This window comes from Panthera onca, chromosome B1 (assembly GCF_046562875.1).
Source record: "Panthera onca isolate mPanOnc1 chromosome B1, mPanOnc1 haplotype 2, whole genome shotgun sequence".
Taxonomy (NCBI): domain Eukaryota; kingdom Metazoa; phylum Chordata; class Mammalia; order Carnivora; family Felidae; genus Panthera; species Panthera onca.
This window is the reverse complement of record NC_138342.1, coordinates 140299841-140326052: the sequence shown is the minus strand read 5'-3', so window position 1 is coordinate 140326052 and position 26212 is coordinate 140299841. Positions and strand designations below refer to the sequence as shown.

General features: G+C 36.1%; 1 protein-coding gene across 11 annotated transcripts in view; it reads left to right on the top strand.

The window, feature by feature from the left end:
- Positions 1 to 26212, top strand: part of MARCHF1 (membrane associated ring-CH-type finger 1) — an 891585-nt gene that overhangs the window by 812360 nt on the left and 53013 nt on the right. For all 11 annotated transcript variants that reach the window (XM_060653840.3, XM_060653837.3, XM_060653841.3 and 8 more), the window contains one exon: positions 21540 to 21720. In XM_060653840.3, the coding sequence (XP_060509823.1) occupies positions 21540 to 21720 (181 nt within the window). The remainder of the gene's footprint in view (positions 1 to 21539; positions 21721 to 26212) is intronic.

Below are 26212 nucleotides of genomic sequence, written 5' to 3'. Positions count from 1 at the left end.
ACAATGAATAAAACTGATCAGACTGTTATTTTTTAAATCCCCACAGAGAAGATAGGAAAGGATGGGACCCAAAGCCCAAAATAAAAAGATTGCCATGGCAAGGAAAATAGGTATGATTTTCTTTGCAATAGAAGTAAAAGAGGAAATGACAGATACCAGAACAAATGTAGATCTACAGATTACAGAAGTTTCTTTTTGATGGCCTTGGAGAGCAAAGGGGTTGCTTGCAGGGCCATACATCAGTGAAATTTGAATTTCTGAGAACAACAAATAATTTCTCATTGGGATTCACATATACTAAAAAAATACTCTTTGGGGGCACCTGGGTGGCTCAATCAGTTGAGCTTCCGACTTCGGCTCAGGTCATGATCTCACAGTCTGTGAGTTCGAACCCCGCGTCGGGCTCTGTGCTGACACCTCAGAGCCTGGAGCCTGCTTCAGATTCTGTGTCTCCCTCTCTCTCTGACCTTCCCCCGTTCATGCTCTGTCTCTCTCTGTCTCAAAAATAAATAAACGTTAAAAAAATAATAATAAAAAAAATTAAACATTAAAAAAAGTACTCTTTGTTTCTCTGAAATTCCAATTTAACTGGGTGTCTCGTGTAATTTTGCTAAGTCTGGCAGTGCTAAGCATAGCAAGGTAGAAAAAGCATTGTTGGAAGCTCTGTTGAGGGACAAAACTATGTGTTTATATGGCCACAGATGGCAGGAAGTGTAACTTACCTCTGCAGTACATCATTAAATGCAGACACAATCAAAGAAGGCAGTTGAACTTGGACCTAAGCAGTGACATCATGAAACCTCTAGATTTCACATTTAGCACAGCTTTACATACGTATCCCCAAGTATCTCCAAATAAATTTGAAATTTAAAAACTGAGACAAATATGCTTTACAAACAAGATTTTTAAAATAACATTTTATTTTAGTAAAATAACATTTCAGTTAGTAGTTTTGCTTTCCATATTTATTTAGAGAGGAAAAAAAAACCCATACTCCTTTTTACCTTACCCTTTCAGGTAATTATTATAGCATTGGGAAAACTCATAGACTCACGGATCATCTAGGTCACTTTCCAGTCTGATCTTTGAAGACCCTTAGAACATCAGCACACATTACCATCTCTGTCTTCCTTGGACACAAGAAGGCTTCCTGGGGCAGCCTCTTTCCTTTTAGAATCTCTAACTGTGAAAACACTCTTTCTCATGTTTAATCAGCCTATATCCTTGTATTTTCTACCTGTTGGTCCTAGATTTATATTCTTTGTGTAATAGATATTTAAATTTTGTTTATGTATTGTGTTACTTCTTTCTGTTACTTTTTTTGTACCACAATGAGACTGGCATTCTATTGTCTAGTCCATTCCATGAGTAAAAGATGAACTGTTCAGAGTTTTCAATATTTAGGTAAGAGAGGTCTCCTAAGTGACTTAATGGCAACCATTTATATCCAAGGGGTAACAGACTCTTCAGAAAGTTCATAAATGTATTCTCTTCCTTAGGCTTTGCCTTGTTTTGCTGAGTCTTATAAGAATTAATAATAATCTTTCTTCTGTTCACTTTAATAACAACTTAATTGGTAGGAAGTACAGAAATGAACACCATCAGTAACCTGTCACAGGTGAATTATTGGAATTACTCAATATAGAGTCATAGGGTCTCACTTTCAACTCTTGCTTTCTCTCTACTGGGAGGGATAAAACTTGGAAAACATAAAATGGCTCTCTCTTTATATATCCGATGGAAAAAATGAGAAAAATGGATGTGTATTGCAAATGTATGCATTGCTAGTGTGATAGTGTTGTAGAACTAATTTCTTTTTTTGAAATGAATAATTATGCTTATTGTAGTCCTCAGCAAAACTTCAGACATAGACTATCTACTTTATTCTACAGATTTAAGGGTTCTCCAACAAATAAAATGTTAATTAGCACCACATTCTAATGTTATGAATGTATAGTGCAATTTCAGTCTTTCAGCATTTATCCAAGTAACTTATATCTTGAATGAACAAAAGCAATGAATTAAGACATTGATATTTATACATATATACACACACATGAAATTTGTGAGGAAAAAAACATGAAAGACTTACAGAAATGGCATTTTATATCTTTTTCAAAATACATCTTTCAGATACATACTTTGTTCTTAGCAAGATTTTGTGTTTTTTGGGTTTTTTTTCCCAATTGTTCTCATTTTGGGAGACAGTCTTTCCAGGAGTGGAATGACAGTGTCACCAATAATACTGATTGTCTTGATTGGTAGATTATCACAAGCCAAGTAGATTGATTAATATTCTTCTAATTTGGCTAAGTAAATCACTCTGACTTTGGGAAATAGCATGTATTCTGTAGGCCAATTATTTAACAAGCTATGATTTTAGAAAAGAAAAAAGAAAAAAATGGACATTTCTCTACCTATAAAACCAAAAGTAAATTTGAATATTAAACAGGAATTTTCCAACCTCAGAAAACTTCAGGCAAAAGTAGATAGAAGTATGGTGGTCCTTCAGACATAGAAGTCAATATTCACATATTATAAAGCTGTTTAAACTATACTACATTTGTCTTTTCTTTGTTAATTTCTAAGTTGGTTAAATACTCAATTATATCAAAGTACAAAATGCTAAATAAGAAAAAATATCAATTAGGTGGGGTTTTTTTGTTTTTGTTTTTTGTTTTTTGTTTTTTGGGTTTTTTTTTTTTTTTTTGAGACAGAGAGAGAAAACGTGAGCAGGGGAGGGGCAGAGAGAGAAAGAGAGAGAATCTTAAGCAGGCTCCAAGCCTGGTGCAGAGCTCAACACAGGGCTCCATCTCACGACTGTGAGAACATGACCTGAGCCAAATCAATAGATGCTTCACTGACTGAGCCAAACAGGTGCCCCTATCTACTTCCTAAATTAAGAACAATATGTGTTCAGGATTACAATTATTTTGAACTATGAGCTTTCTTTAATGGACTTATATTTGTTTGGCAAGGTGCAATTTCTTCCCTGCCGAAAGAAAGGAAAGAAAGAAAGAAAGAAAGAAAGAAAGAAAGAAAGAAAGAAAGAAGAAATAAAAGAGAGAAAAAAAGAAAAAGAGAGTGGGAGGGAGGGAGGGAGGAAGGAAGGAAGGAAGGAAGGAAGGAAGAAGGGAGGGAGAAAGGAAGGAAGAAATAAAAAGAAAAGAAAAAGGAAAAAAGCAGCACCTTCAGTCTTCTCTCACATATACAAATTCATTTTTAAACATATATTTGTGTGTATATATATATATATATACACACACATATATATGCAAACAGAAAATGAACAGTGTAATGAACACTGTATAAAAAAACTGATGAATACTGGGTACAGTGTTTGTTGCTACCACCTCATGACTTATATGTGAGAATTTATTTATAGCATGAACATTTCCTCCATTTCTAATTACCATGTTTATGTTTTCATCTTCCTTACAACCATTGCAGAGTCGTTACACATTCATTTCAAATCTTCTGCAACCATCCTCAGACATAGGCAAATTTAAACACCAGTGTCTAATTGGGTTCAGAAATTAAAATTCCCCTGGCACAGCCTGGGTGAGTTGTCTTTGGTTCATAGCACTCTGACAGCCATAAACTCAGCCTGATGGTCTCCTTGCCTCTTCTGTCAGATATAAGGAGGCCTCCAGGAGTCTGTTTGTTCCCATTCACTCACTTCCAGGTTTATGCAGAACTAAAGATGTCATAATACAGGAGCTGCTGTATTTCGAAAGCTTCCTGAAGGTGGATTTTACTTTAGACATTATACTGCAAACTTTCTTCTTTCCTTCATGGTTCTCTAACAAGTGATCATGAAGCCTCTCCATTTTCTGCCTAACTTGTACCACTTTGCTCTCATTTGGCCCCTCTGAGCCTCACCTTAATAAATTCTGATGTCTTTATTTTAAAAGTATTTTGATCTGAGCTAGCTCACAACTCTCACAGGGTGTAACCAAATTAAAATGTTTGCCACTGTATAAGACAGTATCAATGGAGAAAACAAAGGCAGAATATAGGAAGAAAAATAAATAACTAGAGTGAAATAGAAGTCACATACAATGTCAGAATGTTCCATGAATGAGAGGAGTCTTGGTTTGAAAGCCTCAAAATTATACCAGTTCAAGCTAGAAAGAATGAGAAAGATCATTTCATCCAGTAGTTCTCAATCTAGGGTAGGTGTTAGATTCACCTGGCAAGTTAAAAAAAAATGTTCCTGCCAGGACCCCATCCTGATCCCCCTGGAAGTGATGTCTCAACATGGGTACATTTTTAAAAGCAACTCAGATTACTTTAATGAAGCCAGGGCTGAGAATCACTGATTTTTTAAACCCAATATCAGGTGAACAAACTGATGCCCAGAAGATACATATATTGCAAGAACCATACTTTGGGCAGCAGGTTCACTTGGCAACACTTCTATAACCCAGAAACACTAAAAAGGAGCCTGGGGGTGAACAACTGGTACAGATTATTTCCCTTCAGCTCTTGAAACCATTTCGGATAGTGGTTCTTAAACTTGAGAAGTTTATTGGTGGAAATAGAAGATGCAGCTGCTTTTTACAATGTTCATCTTGGACCAGACCTCAAATTTCTCATCTAGTTGCAATTCACTTGCAAATGACACTGTAGAAAAAGCAAACAAACAACTAAATCCATGGCTCTCAAAATATAGTCCCTACACCACTAGCATCAGAATCACATGGGAACTTGTTAAAATGCAAATTATTGGCTCCCAACCCAGACCTACTGAATCAGAAACTCTGGGAGTAAGTCCCAGCTATCTAGTTTAACTGGACCTCTATGTGATTCTGATACACACAAATTTTGAGATCCACCAAAGTAGCAACTGCAGATGAGAAAACAAATTGTAATACAGGTGTTCATGCTGCGATGGGTAAATATAGGGAGTTTTGGAGTATAAGGAAACGGAGCCTGCTGCAAGTATGTACATGAGAGACAGGAAAACACAGGGTAAATAAAGGGCACAGATATATGTTTGTATTTGATTATTCTGTTTTTCCTTTTTTTCAAGGACATGATACATGTTTGTATTTGATTATTTTCTTTTTCCTTTTTTCAATGACTTGACATATGTGTGTAGATATATGTGTGTGTGTGTGTATGTATATATACATATATGTGTATGTATATACACATATATATACACACACATACACTCCAAAAGGATAAAATAGGAAATTGAGAAAATCAGGACACATGAAAATAAGGGTAGAATGATACTAAATCTACAAAAATGCATATATGGAGATATACTACAAACTTAAGTTTCATAGGCACAGTGGCCAAAGCAAAGAAACAGATTTCACGGAAAAGCACACCAAGTGTTCAGATGAAACACAGCTTTTGCTAGTAATGAAGAATGACTAAGCAAAATTTCTTTCATGAGTCCTTATAATGAGAACATTTCATATAGTGGATGGCATCCTCGGCTACCTGCATGTAATGAACATGTTCCACAGGGGTCCACTTTCTTTAACAATGAGGGTTGGTAGAGAACAGGGTTAAGGTCTTATCCTACTGCTAGAGAGCTATGTTAAGTGCTTAGAAGGATGGCTTCTCCAACTTCAAAACTCTAAGACACTCGGTATTTGTGGGAAAAGAAATGTCATAGAAGCAAATATCTGTATCCACTGGCATCCTGCACTTTTTTGTGATAAATAGCTCAAAATCAATTCTCTCTTATTTAACTGCTTAATTTCCCATGACATATAATGACTTGAACATTCTTGCAAGGATGATTTTTTAAATTATATCATGACTATTGACTTCATAAGAAATACAAAGATGTATCATAAAAGTCATGACTTACATATTTTTTATCATTTTGCATCATGTACTACATATAGTATGTCGTTAATGGGTAAGAGAAAAGTTCGGGGTAAAATTATGTGAAATTTGCTTAAGAACCTTAAGAAGAATAGAAAAAAAAAGTATATGCTTCTTCTTCCACATCACCTCCACCCACCTTCCCCTGAGCTAATGTGACCAAGTACAACCATAGGTTGATGCCACCTACCCAGTTAAAAGAGCATTTGTGCCAATTTCTCACCTGATCTCACAACCATATTCTTCAACATCCCTTGGGAGACATCTTGGCCTAAATTCCACTCTATGCAAAAATAAGGCTCACAAATGTGCATAAGTTTTGTAGCTTCTTCATGCCTTTGCCAGTGGTAAGTTTGCATGCAGATTAATTTTCAATATATTTATCATAATGATATGATGAGTCATGTGAATGGACTTTTTTGGCTCCATGTGCAATGATTTCATTCCCCTACCTTTTGTCAAATGCCATTAAGGGATCAAGTGCGGAAATCAACAAACTTTGTGATTCACTAATATAATGTGAATATTCATTATGATATGAATTATACATACTTATGTTTATAACATATATATGTAATAGATATATAATCTACAACAGGTAAAGCTGTTACAGTTACATTCAAGTAAAATGTTATTTTATGAATCCAACTAAAGATATTATCAGTTTGTATTCACGATGTACTTCTTTCAAGAATAGCCACATTAAGATGGTATTTGAAAATTAAAATAAATTTGAAAACAAAAAGCAGCTTTCATTACAATGACAGTGAAGATGTTTTTAAATATCAAGCCCAGGACTTTACCTTCTTTCTTGCTGTGTGCATCAAAAAAAAAAAAAAAAAAAAAAAAAAGATACAATCTCCATCAACATCAAGAAAGCAGAGGAATGTTACTAGTTTCTTATTATCTATCAGCTATACATCATCAAAAACTAAAATAAACTGGGAATTAGTCATGACAGTGATACACTCTTTTATTTATCTCGCATACTTCAGGTTTTACTTCTGTACTTCCTTGTTTGCACTTACGTTTTTCACTTTTGTAGTTTGTGCATGAAAAAAGTTCTCATCTATCTTTCATCAAACTCCTTGTTGAAGTTATACATTTCACTTTTTTTATATAGTTTTTGTCTTCAAATAAAGACAGCTGCTTCAGAGACCTTTAAAAAGGCAAAGAAAATAAGGAAACGATATACAAAATGATTGCATCTGGCGTACATAATTAATGAAATTCATTATGATTATATTGAGTATGGAGGAAAAATGATATCAATTTATCGGTTAGATTATGTCGTCGTGAAAAATGCTGTTGAAAAAGTTCAAAAGGTGATGAAATCACAGGAATACAAAATGAAATCACAGCCAGGCACCAAGAAAGACTCCATGGGCAGTGATGAGTATTGAGAACATAAGGGAAGGGAAACAAAACTAATATAAAAACAGGGAGGGGGACAAAACAGAAGAGACTCATAAATATGGAGAACAAATGGAGGCTTACTGGAGGGGTTGTGGGAGGGGGGATGGGCTAAAGGGGTAAGGGGCACTAAGGAATCTACTCCTGAAATCTTGTTGCACTATATGCTAATTTGGATGTAAATTTAAAAAAATAAAAAATAAAACAAGTTAAAAATAAAAAAAAAAGAGATGTCAAAAAAAAAAAAAGAAAGTTGAAACATATCCACAAGTCCAGGCAGGTAAAAATGCTGATGATGGAGCTTGAGAGACCCCTTTCAGCTAGCAAACAACAGGGTAAATTGGTTTTAGCTTCTAAGGAACTGAAGCAGAATTCTATACAGAAATGGAATGTTTGAGTACACATACTTTTGTAGATCATAGATGTATACCATAGCTGCATGAAGTATCAAGTTTTATATACTTAGAATTCAGATAATATAAGATATCTGTGGTATTGGTATATACGTGTGGAGCGTAGATGAGGGACAAAGTATTCTGAACACTTTCTGTCCTTCAAATCAATATATATATTGGGTATAAACTGGAGACTTTCACTGATAAGGCTAGCACCTGCAAGTTTGTATTTCTGTTAAAATATAAATGACAGTGGGTGGAAATCCTTTGGTTACTACATAACCAAAATGTTACAAGGGCTGCACCTAGAGAGGGACACACCAAGAAACAGACTCTTAACTAAAGTGGAACAAACTGACCGTTACCAGAGGAGAGGTGGGTGGGGAGATGGATGAAAGAGGTAAAGTGCATTAAAAGTACACTTATCATGATGAACACTGAGTGATGTATAGAATTGTTGAATCATTACATTGTACACCCAAAACTAATATAACACTGTATGTTTACTATACTGGAATTAAAATTAAAAATCTTAAAAAGTGAAAAAAAATTAAAATAATGAGTTTTTAAGCTTTTTATGAGGAAAAAGAGTGGCTGCTTCTGAAGCTGAGCAGGAAGGGAACAGTAGAGCAATCCACATTTACTGATAATAAGACAAAACACTTTTCCAAATTGTTCAAATATATATTCATGAATTTGTCAAAGTACTAGAGAATGAGAAAAAGAAAGTGAAGTAGAAGTGGAGAATTATTCTTAAGCCTTTATATTTTTTTGTTTATTTTAATATTTCTTTTACTGATTATCACAGTAGTTCCGGTTATTGTAAAGAAAATTAAAAACAGAGAAAACTATTTTGATTTACACTTAATTACCTGGTGGGTCACCTGGGTGGCTCAGTCGGTTGAATGGCTCTTGATTTTGACTCAGGTCATGATCTCACAGTTGGGATCGAGCCCCACATCAGGCCCTGCGCTGACAGTGTGGAGCCTGCTTGGGATCCTGTCTCTCTGCCTATCTCTCTCAGTCCCTCCCCCCCTTTCTCTCTCTCTCTCTCTCTCTCTCGCTCTCTCTCTCTCTCTCTCTCTCAAAATAAATAAACATTTGAAAGAAAAATAAACTTAATTACCTAGCTAGATAATCACTACTTAGATTTTAATATATTTAGATATACTAAGATTTGATATATTCCCTTCTAATCTTTTATGCACATAATTTTTAATAGGATTATGCTATGTTTTCAGTTATTTCTCCAAATGACAATGTATAATGTTCACACACATACCTTTAAAAGAAACTTATTTTGGTATAAGTGGAAGCTCTGTTCTGTAAAGATTATGAATAAATAAAATTTATATGATTTTATTTTTTTAAGGCATTTTCATTTGGATCCACAAAAGTGTGTTTTCCACCCCAGAGAAACAAATGGTTGGGACAATGAAATGTATGAGAATAATTCTGGATATACTACATACTAGGAAAATTGAATTAGAGGGAGTAAGGAACCACATTATTAATTAGATATTTGTCATTCTACTGCTAGTTGGAAAAACATATTTTAAATGTAATTACTGTATGAACTAATTATCTGTTATTCTGCTATTTGGCAAAAATATCTTTCAGATATGATTTTTCATTGAAATATCTCAAATCCAAGATAGTAGAATCTATGAGAAAGTGTGAAACTGCTTCCTTCTGTTTTTCAGAATGACTGTCCCATACAATGTAATGAAGTTAAAAATTAGCTCACAAACATGATGGTTTTTAAGTGGTACCTGTGGTGACAAATGCTCAGAGGCCCTGTAGATTAAGCATCTGTCCTGAGAAGCTTTCATTAAAACCCTAAAGTCAGTCTGTCCTTCACTCCCATTGTCCCACAGCCCACCCCACCTCCTTTACCCAGATTGGTACCTCCTTTACCAACTTGTACAGTATCTAGTGTTCTCTTTTCCATTCTCACAACTATTACTGTAGCTCTTCTTACTACTATTGATTTTGACTCTTATAATATTCCCTTCTTTTTCTTTCAGATCTCTGAGGTAACACAGATTAAGCTTCCTAATGATACTAGTTTCTTACTCAAAATTTTTAGTATGTTCCCACTCCTACTGAAGACACTTAAGCGTTTTGTGTGTGTGTGTGTGTGTGTGTGTGTGTGTGTGTGTGTGTGTGCAGGTGTTGGCAATGGATGAAGGAAATGTATTTGAGGCTCTCCATAATCTTATTTTATTTTTCAGCATGACATCCCACTACAGACTTATCCAACATTTCATGTTGCTGTCAAACTTGTCCACATTTTTTACCTGATTAGCGGGTCAATTCTACTTCAAAACATTCACTGAAAATATCTGCTATATACGGAGTATCCCACCAACTGCCATGTTTATCTGCCAAAATTCCACCCAAGCTCCAATTCCAGTTCATATACTATGTCTTCCATTGGACTTTGACCACTCTCCCCAACTCGCAATCTGTACATTGTCTTTCCCTCCTTTGCATACAACAGCACTTGAGATGGCACACAGCACATTGTAACTTGGATTCTAGCTAGTTGTGCCATTTCCCAGTGTATAAACTATCAAAGAATAAGGTCCTTGAAGGGCAAAGACTGAGACTTACTCTGTGTGTTTATCACAGTACCTTATATAACCTCACACATAGTGCATATACAACAAACTGTTGACCTAATGATTAATAAATGAAGGAATTAATGGATAACTGTGAATAAAGACTGATTCATTCATTGCATTCAAAGTAGCTGGACCTGCTATAAAACATCAGTATTTTGCCAAGACGCTTAGTTGCCTGTTTAGAAGACTTCATATGCAGAAGCATATTTCTAATTCATTCGATGCATTCTTGGTTATCTGTAAATAAATTACCTGCTCTGTAAATTATCCATGGCAACTTGAGACTTCCTTTGATGTAATGTTCTACCAGATAAGATTACTGAGTGGACAAAACAATGGAAGGAAGTTATGGTTGAGAATGAGGTTATGAGTATTCAGACACTTAGCAATCACAGAGAAAGTGCTATCACAAAATGAATTTGTTTGGGAGTGTTGTTTGTTTTTTTTTTTAAAAATCACTTTGAATTAAGAATCTCTGCCAGATGCAGAAAATAAAAAGACTAAAAAGTTATAATGATAATTTTTCTGGTAGTTCTGTTACTATGTATGTACAAAAGCCCTACTATGTATCTGAGCAAATGTTATTTCTTTGGTTACATCTACACAAAAGGCAAATAAGTATGTGTCCTTTTGTTTTTCCTGTCACATCAATGCATGCAGCTGATAAGTTTAAGAATATCTGCTTAGGAGTATCTCTAGTTTAATTTTATCAGTCTTACAAACAAACCCAAAAAAGATCTCAAAACTGACTTATAAAGTGAATGTTTGTGCCATGTGTGAGAATGTAGAGAAAATCAGTATATCAGTATGCTCATTCAACATTTATTACCTATTTACTCATCTGTATGTCACCAAAATTATAAGGTAGGATCTGAAAAGATGCATACTAGTGGGGAAAATCACCTCCTTTATCCAGGAGTAGATTGTACTCAGCTCAACAAGAGAGTAAGGATAGGGCAACAAAGTAATAGTTAACAGAGGAGGGATTATTCCAAAGGGTACTATCCATCCTCAGGTCTCTCCTGACTTGGAGGGTTTGGACAGTTTGAGTTGATCTTAAAACTACTGAGAAACTCTATTCTGTTGTTGGGTACACTTGGGACTCTTGGGACCATACATGCCTGTACATGGCAGAAAAATCTAGTGTGCTCCAAGAACCCATGCAAACTTCCCAGAAAGTCCTCAAAGAGGACCTAGCCCACGATGAGACTAAATCACTAGACTGTACATGATAGAGGAGTCCCTATGAGAATCCTTGAACCCAGTCAAGAGTTTAAACTCAGTATCAACAAGATCAAACCATCACCAGAGGTGATGACAGCTACAGGAAGAGCAATTCGAATAGAATCTTCCCAACCCATTGCAGCTCATACAACCAAAATACCTATAAATTCAAATAAGAACTGGCCTCCTGCTACAATTATTGGCACAGCAAGGTGATCATTATCTTCTCGCTGTTTTCCATCAGTGTGATCGATACCTGGTGAGAAGAAAATGTGGCTGATTAGTTGCAACTTTGTATCAGCTCTGGGATCAAGTTAGGAACCAGGGACATTGCTATGTCACTACTCAGACTACAGCTCTGCGGATGGTCTGAGGCTTTGAACAAGTCAGCGATGACAAATTAGGGCGTGAAATTAAACTCAGGAAGTCATGCTAAGTACCAAGTGTTTCTGAGTTGAAAATATCCCTTTCAGAAAACGAAACACTTGAAAAAAATCATTTTTGTGTGAAGAACTGTCACTTATCTGCAGATTGTCTAATAGATTCAGAATGACCAATCTTATGATTACAAAAATTGTATTAGCTCTCTGTAGAATATTTTTATTCTTCTGTCATAATTATATTTTTAATTCGAGTTTTCAAGATTTTTAAAAAAAAATTTTAATGTTTATTTATTTTTGAGAGAGACAGAACGTGAGCAGGGGAGGGGCAGAAAGAGAGGGAAACACAGAATCTGAAGCAGGCTTCAGGCTCTGAGCTGTCAGCACAGAGCCCTATGCAGGGCTCAAACCCATGAACGGTGAGATCATGACCTGAACCGAGGTCGGATGCTTAACCGACTGAACCACCCAGGCGCCCCAGAGTTATCAAGATTTTTTAATCTCAGGCTGAATGGTAACTTAAAATATTTCATCTCTGTAAAGAAAATGTTAGATATCTGATTTATAAGGTTTTTCTTAATTCTAAAAATGTATGCTGATTCCATATCAATAAGAGTTGGTGGAAACAGATGTTAGTAAGAATAATATTAAATAGTGCCCGTCTTCGCTGCTTATTAAGTAAGAGTTACTTCTCCTTTCTACTAAAGATCGGTTTGCTTGACTTCCTCTGATACTCAGATAGGATACAAAATTGGTTCACCTCAGTTTAGTTCCTCAAATGCAAATTAAAGAGTGCATGGTATATGTAAGGATAATACATTTCTCACTTTCATTATAAGTGATTTTCCCAAAACACAAACAAAACACTGGTAGTTGGTAACGAGTTCTGAGAATTGCTAAATCATCTCACTAAGCTATCTCTTTTGGTCTCTGCTCTATGCATGGGTTTTTTTGTTTGTTTGTTTTCTTTCATTTATTTGTTTTTTTTCTGCTCTGTACATGTTTAAATAATCGCTTAAAGTAGAGTGTTCCCAATCCATTTCTGGTCTAGTAATTAACCATTTTTACCCTGACTTTTTAACACTGCCTTCACTTAAATTACTCAGTATTATGCTATTCTTTCTGTACAAAGAAAATCCTACCCCCAAAAATGAATAAACAGGAATTTATGTAGCCCATAATATCAGAACTTGCATAGATGAGATAATTAACAAACACCAAGGATCATATCTGTGTAGTGTGGAATTTAAGGGCAATGAAACCCCAGGAAATGGAAGGAGCATTGTAGGGAAAGAAGATCTAGAGGCTGTTTCATTAAGGGTGTGAGTGTTAGAACAGCTGCAATTTAGATGAGGTATTATCAATAGAGGGAGGGTATCACAGGTATGAGATCATATTTGAGGATTTTTCCAGAGGCAGATATTCCCAGAATGCAATAACCATCTCAGTATTGATTGAAAAAATACTATTTAACCTTTATTTATCCCTGAATTTTATCCTTGTAAACAGTCCTATAAACTATGGACCCTGCTGTTTTCCTATTTTATGGATTAGGAACTTGAAAATATAAGAAATTAAGTAATATAACAGACATACAGAGGCAGAACCATGATTCTAACGCTGATTGTACTTTTAACAACTACACCAGAGTTTTCCAACATATTTTATATTTTGACACATGTAGAGCATGATAACACTTCTGAAGCAACAAGGGTTAAGGGAGAATACACTCAGTATCCTTTACCCAACCTCCAGGCTGATAGGAATCAAGATCTTGGCACAGTAGGAACTTATTTGTGGCAAAACCCACAGTTTATCAGCTGGTAAATTTGTACCATGCTACCATGCCTGTATATTGGGATTTAGTGGGAAATACAGAAGGATAGGTAAGATAAATATAAATTACAGAAGGTCATATAAAAAGCAGGTGAAGTAATTTGGATTTTATTTGATGATGGTAGAGTTCTTGAAGAGTGACAGTATTTAAAATCGGAATAACTATGTTTTGAGAATGGTTTGAAAAGAGCAAAGACTTAAAGACAGTTCATGTACCTGTTGACAATTCAAAACTACTAGGGAGATAGCAGTAAGGATGAAAAGAAAGAAGATATGGAAAACACTGAGGGAGAAAAATATTGGCAAGTTGATGACAATTTGAATATAGAGTCTAAAGTATATGGGAGGTTCCAAGATAAAGGCAAGCTGAGAGCAAGATACTTAAGGAATGGCATCTTTGGGAAGAAAAGCTAGTTTAAGACATGGTGAGATATAGGAAGCATCAAGTGTCTTATTGAGGATACCACATTAATGAAGTTAGAGAACTAGCTGAAGTTTCTGGCTATTGGAGAGGCAGAGATTGGATCTATATCCAATAGATGTTTTAAAACCACAAGTCTAGGAGTAATGCTAGAAGATGAAGTACAAAACTCCCAGGACAAACAAAGGAGAAATGCTAACCAAGGAGGGAGGGAGTGGAAATCAGTCTGTGGAAAAGAAAAAATAACATAATTGCAACATTAGAAAAGAAATATGAGTTCATGTTGTTTAATTGCCCTTGCATGAGCTCCTTTGACACAATGCCTGCCATATAAATACCCTGCTTATATTTGAGTATTTTCTTTTTTTTTCTTTTTATTTATTTTTAATTTTTTAATGTTTATTTATTTTTGAGAGAGAGAGAGAGAGCACGAGCAGGGGAAGCACAGAGAGAGAAGGAGGCACAGAATCTGAAGCAGGATCCAGGCTCTGATCTATGAGCACAGAGCCCAACATGGGGCTCGAACCTGCAAACCATGAGATCATGACCTGAGCCAAAGTCGGATGCTTAACTAACTGAGCCACCCAGGCGCCCCGAGTACTTTCTTTTTTTTAATGTTTTTAAATTTATTTTTGATAGAGAGTACGAGCAGGGGAGGGGCGGGGAGGGAGACAGGGAATCCCAAGCAGGCTCCACACCATCAGCACAGAGCCTGATCCAGGGCTGGAACCTACAAACCATGACATCATGACCTGAACTGAAAGCTGAAATCAAGACTCAAATGCTTAACCAACTGAGCCACCCAGGCACCCCTATATTTACATACTTTCAATGATGGGAAATTTGCATTCTCCTGGGAGGAGTTCATTATGTCTAAGCTCTAGGGTTGTGTGTGTGTGTGTGTGTGTGTGTGTGTGTATAGTTCATGGAAATTTGTTTCCTTTAACTTCTAATACACTCTTTTTTTATAATTTTTTATAGTTTATTTATTTATTTTGAGAGATAGAGCAGGGAATGGGCAAAGAGAGAATCTGAAGCAGACTCTGCACTGCCTGTGCAGAGCCCAACGTGGGGCTCGAACTCACAAACAATGAAATAATGACCTGAGCTGAAATCGAGAGTCGGACACTTACCTGACTGAGCCACTCAGGTGCCCCTGTTTCCTCTAACTTCTGTTCATTAGCTGCAGTTGTGGGACAAAATAAGACCAGCTGCCATTTCACAAAATATCTTTTCACATATCTACAGTTGTCAGGTAATTTCCCCTTCTTGCTTTTTTTCCTCCCTCCAAAATGTTAAATATGGGAATGAATAGTTCTCTGTATGTGTCCCAAAACTATCGCACTCATATTTAGCTTGTTTTTATAGTTGACATATAACTACATTAGTTTCAGGCGTAAACAATGATTTGGTATTTGTATATACTGTGAAATTATCACAGTAAGTCTAGCTGACATCTACACTCATACTTTAAAAGGTGCCCCTTCGACTTACAATTTTTTTAATGTTTATTTATTTTCAGAGAGAGAGAAAGAGAACACAAGCAAGAGGAGAGAGAGAATCCCAAGCAGATTCTGTGCCATTAGTGCAGAGCCTAACACAAGGCTCGATCTCCCAAACCATGATATCATGACCTGAGCCGAAATCAAGAGCAGGATGCTTAAAAGACTGAACCACCCAGATGCCCCTGACTACAATTTTGGCTTTGTGGAAAAGACTTAGCCATGAATTTAGATATATTGAATTCTAGATTATTTTCCTGTCATTTCTTACTGTGATATCTCACCTACAAAGTCATATCATGGTATCATCTCACCTATCATTTCTCACCTTCCTAGGCTCCAGAATCCTAACATCTTTGGTCTGTTCCTCATAAGAAATCACTATTTGATCTCTACGGTCATCTTATATGCCCTTCTAATTCCAATTTTCCCAAGTTTAAGGCTAGTAGCCGCAGAAGCCAAAAAGGGGAAAGTTACAAAAAGGAGAGGTTAGCCAACAACAACAAAAAGAAAACCAGGAAAAATAAATAATTAGAAAAGGTTTTCAGACCTGACTGTATGGAGGGTATTGGTAGCTTACCAGAAAACCAATCTCAGTAGTAAGATAGATCTCCCTTTCTTACACTACAGATCTTTGAGACAAAGAATGACAGAGTCCTACAAATTGAAATGCAGACATGAAAAATTGAGTTGCTTTTATAAAAACATGCAATCCATTGCATTTATTACCTAGGAGCAATTTTTGTTGATTTTACTGATCACATATATATTGGCAATAATATCTTACTTGGGGATGGTGTTTACGTTTTGTATCATATTCTCATATATCTTATTTGAGCCTTATAATAGCGATGTAGGATTTCAAAGATGAGAACACTAACTGTCTGAAAACTTGTCTGAGACCACCCAATATACAGATCTAAATACACTGCTTTGCCTACCTTTCCTTGAGACATGTCTGTGACTTGGCTGATGTAAGGATTCAAATGTGGCAGAAGCTAACTCACCTGTATGGAATCAGAATTCATGAACTTGGTCTTACAAGGATTGACTCTACCCAACTTACCGAACTAGCTGTCAAAAACACATAGCGCCATCAGGGCACCTGGGTGGCTCACCAAGAGCATCCAAGTCTTGGTTTTAGCTCAGGTCATGATCTCATAGTGGGATCGAGCCCCAAATCAGACTCTGTGCAGACAGTGCAGAGCCTGCTTGGGATTCTCTGTCTCCTTCTCTGCCCCTCCCCTGATTTGCAGTTCAGCTCTCGCTCTCTCTCTCTCTCTCTCTCTCTCTCTCTCACAAAGTAAATAAATACACTTAAAAACAACAATTAGTCCCGGTACAGTGAAAGCAATGATATAGGTAAACAAAATTAGTAGTAGTACCAGTAGGATCCGAATATCCCATGATAAAATTAACAAATACTTGGTTGCCTACAACATGCCAAGTACTGCGCCTTTTTATCTCCTTTAATCCTCAAGACACCTTAAGAGGTATTTTTTGCCTCATTTACACATGAGTAAACTATGTAAACTGAGAACCTCTCCAGTTTACTGGAGCAGAGAGCAAGCATGTGAATCAGGATTTGGTTTGCTTGTGAATCCCAAACACCAAATAACTTCTTTTTTTTTTAATTTTTCTGTGATGGTGGGAATAAAAAGCAGCACAAAAAGGTTATTAATTCATCCTTGAAGGATATGAATATGCTATATGTAGACAGTTTTTGTCCCATTTCCTCCCACTTTCAACATCAATTCTTCAGTATCATAACTTCCAGTCTCTCAAACCCATCCTTTCCCCATGATACATGAACCACGAGATGTCTTCACTCTCCTCCCAGCTCAGAGTCTAGACCTTATGACCAACTGTTTTCACACTGTGTTCCCTGATGCGTTAGAATCCTTCACTCCTTTGTCCTTCCCATTTCTGACTTCCTGATCTCAAGATCATGCGTTAGATTGTGCTACAGTTGCTCTCTGACTGCCGAATGCTGCTGCCTCCAGTCAGTGTTAAGGATGTCCACTGTAAATTTGTGCTGTCTAATCTTACCAGGGACCTCACGGCTGCTCCCCGGTTCTAATAGTCATGCTTGAACAATTTCCCATCACTTTCTCCAAGTGGCTTTTTCTAATTACTTACAGCCTCTCTAATACCTTAACCCCATGCCTTCCTGCCTTCTGTTGAACATACGCATTGTCTGCTATGTCAGGAAAGATAAGAAGACCCCTCCCCAGACCCAGCTACTGCAACCCCTCTGCCTCCACCATTTTCACTTAGCATTTTCCCTCTACCTCTTGCTCACAGGGAAAGCGTGTGTTTACCTCCTGTGTATTTTTTCCCCATACTTTGTTGACTTCTCAAGAAATCTTCATTTAACAATGAGGTGTTCCCTTGCCTATTTTTTTAAACTTTCACCTATCTATGGCACCTTCAGTTCTGCTTGTGAACAAGTCCAGGTTTTCCCTGTTAAAAATGAAATGAAATGAAAATTAAAAATTAAATTTTCTCTAGTCTGCTATTCTTTCACTGCTATGCTGTATTTCTCGAAAAGAGAGAGAAATTATATCTGTTCACTTGTTTACTTGAGCACTAACTTCTCATCCACTGCTTAATACATTTCAGTATGACTTCCACCTACATGTATTCTAATCATTTTTAGCTTAGTAGAGTGAATTCTAAGAATGAATGCCAAAGTCTGAAGCATGATAATTAGTTTTGAGTAAAGATTAACATCCAAATTAAGTAATTACAAACATAGCTGTACCTGTAATGACTGTGCTCAAAGATTATTTAGTTGGGGAGGGGTATGGCACGGTGGAGGAGGTGGGGGGCCTTCTGTGCCTGAAGGGATGGTTCCCAAGCTTTTATTTCCCATAAGATAAAAATGCATTGAAATTATGAATATTTTACAATGCAATTTTATTATTAAAATCATTTTCTCTGCACAATTATTCTGTTGGAAAAATCATGTCTATGTTTTATTACCATGCTTTCATTTATAATTTAGCAGTTGTGGTTAGTGTAAAATATGTCAGTTTAAGATTTAATTCTTTTCATAATGGCATAATATTATTTTTTATTTCTAGTAGATATTTGAAGTTGGTATTTAGTTCTTAAGTTCGTTTTCAACAATCTATCTCAACATGATTTGAAAAAGGGTCTTGGGGTTCAACTTGGGTTGGGATAATTTAGCAAAGGTGCAAAACGCTAAAATCATGTAAAAATAAGTCTCGTGAAATACTAATGAAAATGAAATAAGCTTTTGATTTTCCCTGTGAGAGATAACCTTAATCTTATGAAGAAATGAAATTACTGGTGATGCTTCAGGTAACAGTTTCTGCAAAAGATTTTAGAAAGGAATATGTAAGACATAGGAAGTTGAACTACAATCAGTGAACTGTTCAGGTCAGGTTGAACTGAGTAATCAACAAGGTCTTTGTTTAAATCTTCTTATGAATAAATTACTTTTTTCACATCAGTAAAAAAAAAAATCAGACCTCAGAATCATCCTGGCAGCTGTGCAGCAGTTGACGTGGTCTTTTTTTTTAGTAAAGAATTATCAGATGGCATTAATTGCAAATTTTTCTTTTTCAAATGAGAGATTTTGCCGCTCTCCCTGCAGACTGTTCATGGATCAGCAGGCTTCAATGCCAGGCCAGGAGAGACTTTTGTTTTTATTGTCTGCTTCTCTAACCTTTACTTCAACTTTTGTTACTTGCAGTTGTTGGCGTAATATATTTTGTAAACTTCGTTTTATTATTGTTGGTAATATTCAGGTATTGTCTTTAACTCAGAATCACCATATTTAAGGCAAGGGTAAGCAAATGTTTCCTGTAAAAAGGCAAGTAGTAAATATGTTAGTCTTTGTGGCCATATGGTCATTGCAGCAACTCCGAATTCTATAGTTATAGTACAAACACAGCTCTAAACAGTACATAAACAAATGTTTGTGGGTGTGTTTCAGTAAAACTTTATTTACAGAAACATGTGGCAGTAAGAATTGGGCCATAGTTTGCTGACCCCTAACCTAAAGGAGTATCTTTGTGTGGATGCAGAGAGATGAGAGGTTCAAGGACATAAGAAATATCAACCTCTCATGCTATATAATTCATTAGGTTTCAGTGGCTCCAAAAATAAATATTGCAAGCAAATGAAGTGCTATCGAAATCCAGATTTGCTTTCACTGTTTGCTCTTATAAGTTATAGTTTGTTAATGAAATAATCTTACTCAACAAACATCTACTGAGCACCTATCATGAGATTAATACTCTATTGACAAGTGTGATACAAAGTATACACTTTTATATTAAAGAATAGACTCTCAGTAATTTTTAATTTTTCCCCAGCACATCAGACTCTTATATATGCTGCTACTTCCAACACTACTACTTTCTATCTCAGTTCAGGAGAACAAGGACTCTGACTTTGAACTTCCCTAGGCTCTCATCTCATCACTCCCACCCTAAGGACTTCAGAAGTCAGTGTTCCTTTTTTATTATATTATTTTTACTTAAGAAAAAGAGATTCAAGGAGTTCCTGGATGGCTCAGTTGGTTAAGCACCCAACTCTTGATCTCAGCTCAGGTCTTGATCTCAGGGTTGTGAGTTCAAACTCCACACTGGGCATGAAGCCTACTTAAAAAAAGAAAAAAAAAGAAAAGAAGAGAAAAAGAGATTCAAAACTCTACTGTACTGTGTCATACTTCTTTATTTTGAGCTTAGGGAAGGGCTTGGTTTCAATTCCTGTATCTTACTGCAGTAACAATTAGAGCAACCATTTCATTTCCCCTGGGAGACAGCTGAGATTGATAAATACGTTTTAAAAATCCATTCTTTAAAACTTATGCTTCTGGAGAATAGGACATATAGATCTAAAAGGAAAGAGCAGAAATTCAAACATTCTTCAAGCCTGCCGCTGTGACTCAGCTCAAAAAAGTAACTCTACAGATTTTTTTTGGAAATGCTCCATTCATATTTTTAAAAGATTTCAAAAAATACTTCTAATCAAATTTATTAACAACTTCTAAATCACAAGCATTAGTGAAGTACTGAGATTTGAATTACAATCTTGAGGTATGAAAAGCTTATCCCATCTAATGTGGAAATAAACTTTTTTTAATTTGTAGATGAACATAATGAAGATTTCATAGACTGTGAGTCTATGACATTCAAGTTCATAAGAATTCAGTAAACCAGTTGAATTCTGAATTCCTTGGAAGATGTAGTAATTAACATTTTAAAGCAATAGAATTCACTGTTTTTGAACTTTATGCGACCAGCAATCTTTGTGACTGTTAAACAATGGTGATTATTGACAGTTTAGGTCATTAATTGGGACCAAATATATGTGCATCTTCCTGGGAAAATCTTTGTAATATTTCCAATCTGAACTTTCAATACTCACTTTATTCTTTGGTAACATGTTAAAATTTTTCAGAATTCTTCCACATAGATACTAAATTATATATCATGCTTCTATAAAGCTGTCACCAAAATAAAACAGCAAAATTATCAGGTTAAAACATTCCTTACAATGCTTGTATATATGAAATCAAGCTGATGCTCACAGACACTGACGTATTAAATAGATTAAGCTGAGGATATGCCTCAATAGTTGTGCCGTTAAAACTGGCATTAGTATCGGAATGATATGATAGTGCATTTTTGAGTTACTAGTATCTAATGCTTAACAATATGAGCATGAGTAGTAAGTGAAAGGAAATTAATATTGGGCATAGATTCCATTCTAGCATCAAGTTGGAGTCAAATGTCCATGCTTTCTAATTCTTAGGTTGCAGTTTCTAATACAGTCTCGTATGAGTGAGGGAAGTAATCCACTGGGGAGCAATGTCCTCTGGGAGAGCTCATCCTGACTGCCTTGTCCTTCCCCAGGATCTGTCACTGTGAAGGGGATGAAGAGAGCCCCCTCATCACACCCTGTCGTTGCACCGGCACCCTGCGCTTTGTCCACCAGTCCTGCCTCCACCAGTGGATCAAGAGCTCAGACACGCGCTGCTGTGAGCTCTGCAAGTATGATTTCATCATGGAGACTAAGCTCAAACCCCTCCGGAAGGTATGGTATTGGCAGGAGTTGGTTTGAAAGAGAGCACTTGCAAGCAGGCATGTTTTAAGAATCCATTTCTTTCCCCAATAGAATTTGGTAATATGCTAATAACCACGTAGATACATGTCTTGTGTTGGGCTCAGTATGTAAAACATCCAAGTGTTTGCAAATAATCCTTTATCTCCGTTTTATGTACTGGGCCTCTGATTTTATGTCAATTCCTCCAAATTAAAAAAAAAAAAGCATGTGTATGTGTGTACGATGTATGTGTTTGTGTGTGTATATACATATATACACACACATACACAACAAATATACTAGTAATTTGGAGAATTGAACGGATGGCAACTGTGAGTACATGGTACTTACTGAGGTCAATTCTCTGGAAGGTTAGGATAATAGCTTACATTAAATAATACGAACTTATCTAATTTCTTGATAATCAGGCATTAGGTAATAGAAGAGAATGTTTTCTTCCATAAGATGTGAACTCTTTCTTTGGCCTTTATTTGGGGATTTTATTTAGTTCATGTATAATTACAGTAGATAGAAAAAGTATTCTTTTCTATATTGTGCATCAAGCTGTAAGGGAGATGTAAGTATATTTTTATCTATAAAATGTAGATAATCTTAAATACAATCTATAAAATAGATAATCTATAAAATAGATAATCTATAAAATATAGATAATAACTTAATCTTCAAATTCCTCATTTACATTTCTCTAAAGAAGAAAGGTAAGAATACAAGTCAAATATAATTAGCATCTCATTCAAAGCTAGCAAAGGACAACTTGGGAAGGACACAAATGAAGACCATGAACTTTATGTAATTCATGCCTTATAGTTGTGGCCCTGGATTTTAGCATGTAACTTCTCTTTTTACCTAACTTCAGCCTTACATATATGGATGTCTCAATTTCCAAAGGAGATTCTAGAGCTGCAATTTAAATAATGAATGTGCCTAGAGCTGCTTTTTCATTTAAATTAAATGCAAAACAAAAGTGGATGAAAAGAACATTGCTTAGAAGTAAACATGAGGAGGGGCACCTGGATGGCTCAGTTGGTTGAGCCTCCGACTTCACTTCAGGTCATGATCTTACGGTTCATGAGTTCAATCCCCACGTTGGGCTCTGTGCTGACAGCTTAGAGCCTGGAGCCTGTTTCAGATTCTGTGTCTCCCTCTCTCTCTGCCTCGCCCCTGCTCATGTTCTGTCTCTCTGAAAAATAAACATTAAAAAAAAGAAAGAAAGAAACATGAGGAGGTCCAGGATGAGGAGGGATGTAAAGCAAAAAAAGAGTATTCCAATAGGAATCTGATTGGTTCCTGCCCATTGCAATTCTTCATTAATTCTGTAAATCCTGGAAAGGGAAAATAGCATTTCTTGCCTTTGCACAATTTTGATTTTTAAAGTCTCCAAATGGTTTATAGATGTCAAAACTGATGTTCAAAATGCCTTTGGGCTATGCAGTGTCTTTTTTTTAATGTATGGGGTAACTTGGGTGACAAAAGGTGGCACTCTGTTCCTCCAGGTCCCAGAGCAATCAATGCCAGAAATAGAAATAGACCCTTACTCTTTGTCCTTTGCCTCATCCATTGAACAGATGCTGTGTGATGTCTGGAGTAGCTAAATAACACATTGTGCTCTGTGATTCTGTAAATTTCTCTTCATACCCCTCAGGGAACTACAAATTGTTTCATAGCATCTGTAGATTTCTCCATGGGTTTCTTTTTTCAACTTGCATCCATATAAAATTTTCATTTCAACTTTGTCAAGTGTAATATTTCATTTCAAAAGCAACAATCTAGGATAAAAAAAAAATTCAGATTTTCCCTTCTCCATACTATCTATCCCTCCCCTATTTTTGTGTAATAAACATTACACGATGCTGTATGGAACTTGAAAAGTCTTCTGCCTTCAGATTTTGTGGAGTCATCCCTTATATACAACTTTGATCCTTTCTTAGTATACCATTCCCAATAATTTACAACCTTATCACGAAATCCCTTTCTTCTCAACTAAACTATTTATAAACCAGAGAATGGCAGTGAATACATCTGTCTTTTTTAATCTTCTTAATAATGAATATGTTGTAGCAACCTAGTGGGCACCTACTAGCTGTCAATTCATGAAATACCCTACTTTCTTTTTAAAAACATTTCCTTTGTCATAAATATTAATGAAGGACAGCATCTCAACATCCGCCAGTTTTAATAGCATGTGTATATGTATAGAGGATGTTAGAATCTAATCCAGAAGTTGCTTCCTGACAGCCCACAGTTGTGTTTTATTTGACCCACGGGCCTTAAAATTTGAATTAGTTATCAACATTTAGATGTGTGATTATTTCATGTAAAATTCCACGTATTTGTATTTGTTTGAAAACCTACAGTATCTAGCTTTACCGGAACCACATTTCCATAGGGCAACATCTAAGGGGTGGCTAAGTGGAGCTAAATGGTGTTTAGTGCCTTTAAAAGGCTATTTGCATTCAAGTTCTCTGCATTTCTCACTGTCCCTCCCTCTCTGCTCCTGACACCTTGTGCCATCCCCACTTATCTTTTTTTTTAATTTTTTTTTTTTTTTAAATTTTTTTTTCAACGTTTTTTATTTATTTTTGGGACAGAGAGAGACAGAGCATGAATGGGGGAGGGGCAGAGAGAGAGGGAGACACAGAATCGGAAACAGGCTCCAGGCTCCGAGCCATCAGCCCAGAGCCTGACGCGGGGCTCGAACTCACAGACCGCGAGATCGTGACCTGGCTGAAGTCGGACGCTTAACCGACTGCGCCACCCAGGCGCCCCTAATGTTTATTTATTTTTTGAAAGGGAGACAGAATGCAAGCAAGGGAAAGGCAGGGAGAGAGGGAGACACAGAATCTGAAGCAGGCTCCAGGCTCCAAGCTGTCAGCACAGAGCCTGATAAAGGGCTGGAACCCATGAACCATGAGATCCTGACCTGAGCCAAAGTCTGAAGTTTCACCGACTGAGCCGCCCAGGCCCCACCCTCATTCCCACTCATCTGAATGCCTCTGTGGCTCTAGTGTTAGGATCTGAATTTTCAACTCCTGATCTGACATGAGCCCTAGATATGAGAAACATACATTCTGTCCCTGTCTCTATGATTTATAGGTTTTAAAAACCTAGAAGTATTCCAAACTTTTACTTTCTTCTTTAAAAGTATGGGGCATTAGCATAATACTTAAATGACAGTATCCAAAACAACTTCAGATTCTGAAGTGATATGAACTATACAGATATAAGGCATGTGTAAACTGTTCTAGATGGCTTATTTTGATGGCACTAAGATTCATCAACAGTTTTATTTTGATAGTTTTTAATTGGTCATTACAAATGACAGGTATAGCATTTGGTTAGGATATATACGAAGTACATTCCATTAATTGCTCTCAACTCAGTAATTCCATTACAGTTTATAACGTTCTAAAGACCAGCCACATGAAACAATTAATTTAGCTAATTATTCTGAATTTCCACCATTAGCCAATACAGGCAGGAGATTCTATTTAAATAAAATGGCTTCTTAAAGTAGAAAGGTGCAAATCTTCATAGTCTGATGAACCTTGGGGCTTAATAGTCTCTTGAAAGAGATCAGTAAAACCTTACTTCATTAATTGCTACTATTGCTACACCAAAATCTTCAGTTAGTAAATTCATCAAGGTATCCTAATGTCTCCAGAAAAAAAAATCTTTGAAATCTAAATAAAGTCAAGGGCTTATGTGAGAAAAAGCAATTTTCATCATCTTTAAGTCAGTAGCTCACCTACTTTTATAACACTCAATAAAAGTCCCATTATTCTACTGGTTACCCGGGGTCAGCAGTAATTCTCAGAGCCCAGAAAAGTCAAAAGGATAAAAATATACAAAGCATTGCAATTTGGAAATGCATACCATATCAGTTAGGAAGCCTAAAATCTTCTCCTGTTCTGAAGCTGAAGAGTTGCATGAGGTTCAGATTTGAGTCTGAATTGGAAAGACCAGTTGCTGGATATGAAGCTAAGCTTATGAGGCCAGCAAATGCCACTGACAGCTTTATATTCTCCCCTGAATTATTTCTTTATATAGTTTTTCATATGCATGCTATTTGACAAATATCTAATATTTGAATATGTAATATTCAATTCTATGCATCCTTCTATTGCTTGTCTCATTTTTTCACTTAAATTAACCAGGGAATCAATTACCTTTGATTTAGCAATGATTAGATTGAACCATATGCACTTGTCATTTTTGTAGATCAAAAACAGTTGAATATTGGGAAGTTCATAAAATATAAGTTCTGTGTGAATTTATTACGCCAAATAAAAAGGAATGATCATTTTGGTATTTCTACATTTCCACCATAATGACTTCCAATGCTTTAGTTGAAATATCTACTTAAAAAAAAAAAAGAACTGTATTGGACAAATGCAAATGCTATGTTAATTCCTTCTCTTCCTTAATTTGATGTGACATCTGGCTTTCAGAAGAGCCAATGCAA